At 40.1% G+C, this 9627-nt stretch overlaps 1 protein-coding gene and 1 long non-coding RNA gene across 2 annotated transcripts in view; one reads left to right on the plus strand and one right to left on the minus strand.

Annotated features, from left to right (window-relative positions):
- The window catches only part of pid1 (phosphotyrosine interaction domain containing 1), a 29595-nt gene extending 28350 nt beyond the window's left edge, over positions 1-1245 (plus strand). Inside the window, exon 3 of the mRNA XM_016261720.1 lies at positions 242-1245. Within this exon, the coding sequence (XP_016117206.1) occupies positions 242-730 (489 nt within the window). The 3' untranslated portion in view covers positions 731-1245. The remainder of the gene's footprint in view (positions 1-241) is intronic.
- Positions 1246-2862: 1617 nt separating this feature from the next.
- On the minus strand, positions 2863-3839 carry LOC107576606 (uncharacterized). The gene is made up of 2 exons (XR_001608084.1): positions 3475-3839; positions 2863-2997 (listed from the first exon to the last, which is right to left on the minus strand). It is a non-coding gene; the product is annotated as an uncharacterized lncRNA (long non-coding RNA).
- Positions 3840-9627: the final 5788 nt, after the last annotated feature.

Raw genomic sequence — 9627 nt, forward strand, 5'->3', positions numbered from 1 at the left:
AAACCCCCCCCCCCCCCCCCCCCCAAGTGTTTTACTCTAATTTAATACTTGTATTTTTTACACACATTCTCAATATAACAAAAATATATTAACATATTCAGTAACCAGTAAAGCCTAAATGCATGTTGCTTTCAGAATTTTTACTAGTTGCTTATTGTGTGACCAAATATTTATATTTAAATAAATCTTTCTTTGTGCATGTGGTCTGAATTTTTCTTTTTGTGTGTTTGCCTTTTACCAGGTGACCTACCTTGGCAAGGTGTCGATTTCCGGCACTCACTTCCTGTCCGGCTGCACCGAGTCGGCTGTGGTGGGATTATGGGACACCAAGCAGACATCAGTGGCCCACGATGACTCCATCACCTCCAGCAACGGCGTACTGGAAATCCGGCCGTTCCAGGTACGACTGCATCACCTGGATGGGCGGGGCGAGGCCACGGTCGCCATGGACACCTTCCAGGTGGCTCGCATCGCGTACTGCACGGCGGATCACAACGTCAGCCCCAACGTCTTCGCCTGGATCTACCGGCAAATCAACGACGATCTGACCTTCCAGATGGACTGCCACGCCGTGGAGTGCGAGAGTAAACTGGAGGCCAAAAAACTGGCGCACTCCATGATGGAAGCCTTTAAGAAAACCTTCCACAGCATGCGCAGCGATGGAAGCATCCACAAGAGTGGCTCGTCCGACGAGTTCCCCGAAGAGGCGAGCACACCTGACGACGGCTGAGAGCCCGGGGGTGGGGAACGGCTCTCGCGCTCTTTACGTCTTTGTGCCATAATAGAATATTCCGAAAAATAACCACAACAAAAACAGAACGCAAATGGAAATTCAAACCACAAACCAAGAAACGAATCTGCCTTTTTTCGATCTCGGCTGCCAGACAGTTCGTGCCCGTACTTTACCACAGTCGCACTCCCACTTGAAAGCTGCTGGTTTTGATATGGCGCGTGTGAATTGGCAAGAACTTGTTACACGTTCGCCGGTTATGTTACTTTCGTTTTGCCGATCAAAACCTTTGGATCTGGGAGTTCCTGATTTGCGTGCGGAAATCTTTTATGTCGTTTTTTAGATAACGCAGAGGTGTGTTTCCTCTGCTAAGTAGAGTTTCAGAGAGATAAAAAAAGATATAATTTTGATATTTATGGCAGGCAGCCAGCCTAGGGCATTTCTTTACCTTTATCGGGCCATAGAAGCGTAATTATAGGGACCATGCATCGATTTCTATGCTTTTTATTTTTGTTGTTTGTTTGTTTTTTAAGATGCCAAAAGTCAGTGTGCGTGTGTGTGTGTGTGTGTGCGATCTAGGGATTGTTTGTCTGCAGTATCTATGGAACGGGTTCTCTACTACAAGCTGAGTGTGCTTGTCTGTTTAGTGCGTTTGTGTGCGAGGTGTTTTCCAACAGAAAATACTGGCGCTTGTGGTAAATGAGATTCCAGATGCATCTGTATTTTAAAGCCATAGTTCACCCAAAATGAAAATTCTGTCATCATTTACTCAACCCCATGTCGTTCCAAACCTGTATGAGCAGAAGAAGACATTTTGAAGAATGTTGGTAACCAAGAGTTGCGGTAGCCGCTGACTTCCATAGTATTGAAAAAAATATTATGCAAGTCAATCGTTAACGGCAGCTGTTTGTTTACCAGCATTCCCCAAATGTTCTTCGTTTATGTTGAATAGAAGAAAGAGACTTTGCTTTTGAACTATTTCTTTAACTCCTGCAGGGCTTAGGTGCGGTCACGTTTACTCTTGTTCGTGAGCGAAATCCAGTCATTGTGATAGTAGTCCGCAAAAGTTTTGTGAGGAGGAAACAGTTCACCATGCAGATTTTGCTTGGTTTGAAAGTGGCTTAAGTGTGAGCTGTGCTTGATACATTGCTACGCTATTGTTGTTTGTTTGTTTTTTAAGATGCCAAAAGTCAGTGTGCGTGTGTGTGTGTGTGTGTGCGATCTAGGGATTGTTTGTCTGCAGTATCTATGGAACGGGTTCTCTACTACAAGCTGAGTGTGCTTGTCTGTTTAGTGCGTTTGTGTGCGAGGTGTTTTCCAACAGAAAATACTGGCGCTTGTGGTAAATGAGATTCCAGATGCATCTGTATTTTAAAGCCATAGTTCACCCAAAATGAAAATTCTGTCATCATTTACTCAACCCCATGTCGTTCCAAACCTGTATGAGCAGAAGAAGACATTTTGAAGAATGTTGGTAACCAAGAGTTGCGGTAGCCGCTGACTTCCATAGTATTGAAAAAAATATTATGCAAGTCAATCGTTAACGGCAGCTGTTTGTTTACCAGCATTCCCCAAATGTTCTTCGTTTATGTTGAATAGAAGAAAGAGACTTTGCTTTTGAACTATTTCTTTAACTCCTGCAGGGCTTATAGGTGCGGTCACGTTTACTCTTGTTCGTGAGCGAAATCCAGTCATTGTGATAGTAGTCCGCAAAAGTTTTGTGAGGAGGAAACAGTTCACCATGCAGATTTTGCTTGGTTTGAAAGTGGCTTAAGTGTGAGCTGTGCTTGATACATTGCTACGCTATTTATGGTAGCTTTTTTTTTTTTTTACACGACATTTTTTCGAAATCTTGATATTGTGACCGCACCTGTAGTTCACGATCGTAAACAGAAACTTGCGATGGGTGCCTTCGAAACAATGCTTTGAAACATTTATCTTTTTTTTTTTTCTTTTCGAATCACTGTATCAAACTCGCCAAGTCATGTGATTTCAGCAAATGAGGCTTTGTAATGTCAAACCGTTTCAAATCATACTTAACGTAAAAATTGTTTGCTTTTGTCAAAAATGCTGCTGTTGATCTAGTGAAACTATCAATGGTTTTGAACTGATTACGGTTCATTTTCAATTCATTTAATGAGCTTTAATTGATTTGCGAGTATAATATGATAAGGAAAATTGACTTCTAATTGACCTAGTTTGCCTAGCCCTGCCTAATGAAGCAAAAACAAGCACTACAAATTAATAAAACGCAAATTTCAAAGAACCTTCATATGTAATTATTTGTAGATTACTTTTAATAGATTACACTTTCATGAAAATATTTGCAGTTTTATAAAAGGTGTCATTATGCATGTTTGGGCTGAGTTTTTGTTACATTTACACCTTTTTGACCAGCAGGTGCCGCCAGGCATTTTGTGTGCTTTGAAACGAATTGATTTTATGAAGCAATTGATTCAGCTGATTCCAAGCATCAAAAAGCGTTGTTTCTCCCATCACGGACAGATCTTGTTATTGGACCTTCATTCACATACAGGGTGTTGGGACGTCTTTCTGGTGGATTAGAAGAGAACTGTGTTAATGTTTTGTGCAGGGAGAGGGAGGACACCAAAAGCATATCCCCCCACCCCCACCCCCTCATGCTGAATGTATGAAGTCTCTTGTGCTGCAAGCACTATACATGTACTGGTACTGAAAGCCTTGTTTGATTATTATTTTAGATTGTTGTTTAAATTTCAAAGAACCTTCATATGTAATTATTTGTAGATTACTTTTAATAGATTACACTTTCATGAAAATATTTGCAGTTGGTTTATAAAAGGTGTCATTATGCATGTTTGGGCTGAGTTTTTGTTACATTTACACCTTTTTGACCAGCAGGTGCCGCCAGGCATTTTGTGTGCTTTGAAACGAATTGATTTTATGAAGCAATTGATTCAGCTGATTCCAAGCATCAAAAAGCGTTGTTTCTCCCATCACGAACAGATCTTGTTATTGGTCCTTCATTCACATACAGGGTGTTGGGACGTCTTTCTGGTGGATTAGAAGAGAACTGTGTTAATGTTTTGTGCAGGGAGAGGGAGGACACCAAAAGCATAGCCCCCCCCACCCCCACCCCCTCATGCTGAATGTATGAAGTCTCTTGTGCTGCAAGCACTATACATGTACTGGTACTGAAAGCCTTGTTTGATTATTATTTTAGATTGTTGTTGTTTTTTTAAATATACATTTGTATTTGCAGGTAATTTGGAAGCTGTATAGGAGCCTTTTCCAGCAGTGCAATATTCTAGTCATAACAGAACTCCAACTATTTGTATTTCTCACAGCACGTGTCATGGCAGATGCCAAAATCCACTATAATTTTTTATAAATAATACTGTTTTTGTGTCATGGAATGTAATTTTTAAGAGTTTTTTTTACATGTATATAGGTGAGAATAAAGTTGTTTACACTCTAAGAAATGCTGGGTTAAAAAGGAACAAACCCAGCTATTGGGTTGTTTTGACTTTTGACCCAGCGGTTGGGTTGTTTTGACCCAGCGGTTGGGTTGTTTTGACCCAGCGGTTGTGTTGTTTTGGCCCAGCGGTTGGGTTGTTTTGACCCAGCGGTTGGGTTGTTTTGACCCAGCGGTTGGGTTGTTTTGACCCAGCGGTTGGGTTGTTTTGACCCAGCAGTTGGGTTCAAAACAACCAAATAGCTGGGTTTGTCCCTTTTTAACACAGAGCTGGCCGCTTGGTTATATTTAACCCAGCATTTTTAAGAGTGTAGGCTTCAAATACGCAGTTTGTTAATAAAGATAATATCTATTCAAATTAGCTTTGTTTGTGGAATCTGACTTGGTTGAGCTATATTTCTGATTCATTAAAAAGAACCATCTTATAACAGTCATTCGTTCAGGAATCTAACTACACTGGTTGAGCTGTATGTTTTTGATTCACTAAATGAACCGTCTCATTAGAGTCATTTGTTTGAGAAATCAGACTCTTCACTCCAGTTGAGCTGTTTTGATTCGTCAAAAAGAACCAGCTCATCAGAGTCATTCGTTTGGGAATCTAACTACACCGACTGAGCTGTATGTTTAAGTATATGAGTCATTTGTTTAGGGAACTTTACTACAATGGTTGTATTGTGTTTTTGATTCACGAAAAAGAACCAGCTCAGAAGAGTCATTTGTTAGGGGAATTTGACAACACTATGGTTGAACTGTATGTCTTTACGTCTTTTGATTGACTAAAAAGAACCATTAGAGTATTTTGTTTGGGGATAACAATATACAAAGTCATGGAAGAACACATATCCCAAAATTCCTTTCTTTTTAAAAATGGAATCATTTTGGAAAAAGACCCTCAGTGTTGAGCAGGGCATGGTGGTACTAGTCAAAACAAGCTGTAAATCAGTGACAGACATCTGCACTATCCGCCCAGCTGATCCGAGGCCCTTGGGTGTTGCTTGAAAGGGCTGTGTCAGATTAAGCAGTAGCATCTCAGCATATCTTCCATCTCTAATTGACCTTTTAGAAAGCAGCAAAGATTGAATCCTGATATCTGAAACAAGGCATCAAGAGCATCCCCCTGCCCAATTCTCTCTTCTTCTTCATCTCTCTGTTGGATCTCCTATCATACCATAATCTATCAGTGAAGCACTATGACCTGTTTTATCACAACCTCAGAGTCCAAGCTATTGTGTCCATTGCTGATCTGTGACCAGTGTGAGGTGGCGTTATCACAGGAATGAAGATCTGCACCTGATTCGCTTTAATCCCCACACAAACTCATATCAGAGAGACAGGTGCATTGTGGGTAATGAAATAGCATAGTGTTATCAACAAGATTTTTGTAATGCAGATAGCATCATGCAGGGGCTTTAATGGAAGCTCTGAGTAGGCATCAGTGATGTGCAAATGAATGAATTAGGTTGCTTGTTTTTCTCAGGTTGCAAAGATCAAGTGTCATTAATCCACCCAACTGATTCATTCCAAACACAGGCGGCGAAGCAGAAGGGCTGATGCAACCTTACAAGAACATGTCTGGAGATTAACCCCGTAAAGCCTGATATATGAAATAATAGTCCGAAAAAAAATAGTTGAATGAACTTTTGGAGAAAGTAAAAAAAAAAATCTAAAGATTCATATGTGTTTTGTTTCATATGAGTGGTAATGAACGAACGAACGAAACGCATTTGTCCGTGTTTCACTCCGTCTCGAATCGCGTTCGCGGAAAGCGCTTGAGAAACAGCGTCTCTTCCGCGGCTCGGTACGCTTTCAACTCGTTTTCTTTTTTAGTCTCGAGCAAGACAGTACGACATTCACATTACATGATTTGACTGATTTTTACATAGAAAGAGCGGCAGCGCACCGCATTAAAAGAAATGATCATTCGTGTTTTCATAACCACTGGCCAAAAATTAAATCATCTTTGAGAGCAAGGGGGCCCCCTGCTGTTTCGGAGGCCCTACGCAGCTTGCCTATTTTGCGTATAGGGAGGATCGACTCTGTACAAAGTTATTAGCAGTGTTGGGGGTAACGCATTACAGGTTACGCGAGTTACATAATCAGATTATTTTTTCAAGTAACTAATAAAGTAACACATTACTTTTGAATTTACAAGAAAATAACTGAGTTACTTTTTCAAACAAGTAACACTTTGCTTGTCCACTGACTGACAGCTCTCCTGTCCCCATGTTGAAAGAAATCGGGAGTAAGTGCAGAGGTGTTGTGTGCGCTGTGTATTATTCCAATGCTTGATCCATCTGTGTGTCTGTCAAGCACTCTCATCTCATCCTCCTGCACACAGACAGAGCAAACGCATTTGCTTGGATTAATTCGGCACATCATCTGACCCCAGCACCTTACATATGTATTACCTGCCCCATCTGAATCAAGAATAAAATCCCTGCATGTCCTTGGAACACTGTTTTGAATGTCAAATTCTGATTTCAAATGCATTAATACATTCCTATGAGAAACAAAGCAACAGTGTTGCTAAGAAAATAGAGAAATGCACTTGACTAGAACAGACTTCTCATAAATAATAATGTGGTTAGAATATGATTCAGAGTCCAACAAAACAGATTTGTCTTCAGGTGTTCAAGCTCACTTCACCTTGAGTTCATATTGCAATGCTAATATATGCTATTTATTTTGCCTATGGGAGCCCACCTGACCTTACACATTGGTCACATGATCAAGCGTACTACTGACTTTACAGTATGTCAAGATACACAATCTTTTGGTTTAACTGCAAATGTCTTCTAGACTCTAATGTACCTTCTGATGTGAACCCAACAGCCTTACCTTAAAAACAGGTTTGTATTGATTTTTCCCATTTTGTGTACCTGAGATCAGAGGAGATGCGGACTTTGATTCTTGTTCTTGATTTATGACTGTGAAGGCTATCTTCAGATCCGACGTGTTTAGTCTGTGTAGAGATGACATGGGTGGGCAGAACACAGATGAAAGGTGCGCTTCTGAAGATATTTTTGATAAATGTGTGACCCCATTCATTACTCAGGGCCGAAACAACAGACAGGCTCTGATATTCTTTAGATGCCACCTCTGTTGAATGTGCGGCAAACTAAAATGACATGATTCTCTAGAGCCTCCTAAAATAACTTTTTCCAATCTAGGAAGAAACTAGACTTCTAAAATTCTAGCAATATGGTATATGACAAATATGTAAATATTTATTTACTTGTTATATTTTATATTTATTTAAATATCTTTTTTTTTTTTGCTTCACAAGACATTCATTGATGGACTGGAGTGGTGCGGATTACTTGTGGATTATTGTGATGTTTTTATCAGCTGTTTGGTCTCTCATTCTGACGGCACCCATTCACTGCAGAGCATCCATTGGTGAGCAAGTGATGCAATGCTACATTTCTCCAAATCTGTTCTGATGAAGAAACATAGTCATCTACATCTTGGATGGCCTGAGGGAGAGTAATTTTCAGCAAATTGCCATTTTTGGGTGAGTTTTATGAAATATTGCAGATTGTACTTTTTAGCACAGGCTTCTGTTGGAAACACAAAAGGCTAATTAAACTGTGACCCTGATAGGATCCTTCCAGTGATGTGATGCAGTAAAGGTCTCTTTTCAAAGACACTAGGACAGTATGAATGGCCTTTTCCTTTCACATGGAATCCTAGTGGACATAATAGGTGAGCCTTAAAGCAATAGCTGATTGGTAAACACTTGAAACAGTTGCGTTATGCCAACCTTTGTGTTCATTGTATTAGCATGGGCTTAAGGTTACACACTTTTCTTGTTGTTTTCCTTTCTGCGTGCGAAATTGGAAACACTCGGTTGACCTTTTCATGTGATTACAACTCAACAACACACTGACATTTCAATCTCACAGACCCTTAGTTCATTATAAACCACCTGGGATACACACACTCACACCTGGCATCATGTCATGCAAATGAATCATGTCTAAAAACAAAACAAACAAAAAAAATTCTGGAGGAAATGTGAGTGGTGTCTTGGCGCTAGTATGTGGTTTGAATTATTTTGTACTGCATATGATCTCAGTTAGGGTTATTATGAAAGCCTGTTTCCTTGACAGAAAATAAATCCACAGTTTATGTGAAAAATATGCTCCTGAGATCAGGTTGGGAGTGTGTTGTGGCTGTTGGATTGATGTTCTGGGTGTTTTTAGTGCATGTCTTAGGCCTTTCTAAAAGGTTGCAATGGTGTTGTTAGTGGTTAGTTGCTTAGAAAAGTAATACACACTTCTTCTCAACAAGCTGCACATTTTGAGGTATGTCCATGTGTGTAACACAGACTGTGAACCAAGTTCAGTACATTGGGTTAAGGGTGAAGATAGCAAAAGTCATGCTTGCCTACACATAATGCACCAAACAAAAAAAACAAGCACAGACAAACATGCAGCGGAGGTTAAATGTAAAGCTGTAGATAGAGGCACCCAAAGTAAACGTGTCTTTGGTTGACAGAGATTAACAGGGCAGACTCTGATCTTCACAGCCCACTGAGACTGAAAAAACATCTGCTGAATCATGCACACACAACCACTGACTTATTCACACATAGACACACACCTACAGATGACATCAGTGACCTTTTACTCTGAGAGCGGATGAAAGCACATACACACGGTGTTCCGCACTTCCTCTGTCCCTCCAGATTATCGATTCTAAAGCTCCACTGCATCTGAGTTTTTCTCCATCACCGGGCCTTCAGCTGCTTCATTCTGAGAAACAGCACGGCAGACAAGAGCGAAACAAATTACAATTCTTTGATGAGAACCTGACTTTCCACATGATTCTCCATTCTTTGAGGGACTTCTTGAAAATGTTGTTTTCGATAACAAAATTCAGAAGACATTGTGGTAAAAGAAGGCCGTTTTTTTTAGAAATATTACGTTTGCTTCACTGCCTACTGACGTCTTTGTAATTCCCACAGGATGCAGTGTGAGGTGAGGCGATCTAAATTGAAACAGGGATTCTCTCTCTCTCTCTCTCTCTCTGATTTTCAAGGATTTGTTCAGATTTAAGCATCAAATCCTACTTTTAATCAATCTTCTTAATCAATAACTATAAAGTGTAAACAACAAAAGGTCAGTTCTGGCTCATGCATCTTTAAAGTGCACAGCTTTCTTTTTAGGAAAGCCCAGCTTAGCGTATATGTATAATATGGAAGCCCATTTTTGCCACTGAATAAAATAAAAAAATAAAAAAAAAGGTTATTGTGACTCACAATTTTGACTTGCACAGAATTGCAAGATATAAAGTCATAATTGCGAGAAACTCACAACTGCGGTATTAAAACTCACAATTCTGACTTTATAACACGCAATTGTGAGTTATAAAGTCAGAATTGCGAGATATAAACTCGCAATTGCGAGTTAAAGTCCAATTTTAATGGGGGGGGGGGGGA

Source organism: Sinocyclocheilus grahami, unplaced genomic scaffold (assembly GCF_001515645.1).
Source record: "Sinocyclocheilus grahami isolate Dianchi unplaced genomic scaffold, SAMN03320097.WGS_v1.1 scaffold31.1, whole genome shotgun sequence".
Taxonomy (NCBI): Eukaryota; Metazoa; Chordata; class Actinopteri; order Cypriniformes; family Cyprinidae; genus Sinocyclocheilus; species Sinocyclocheilus grahami.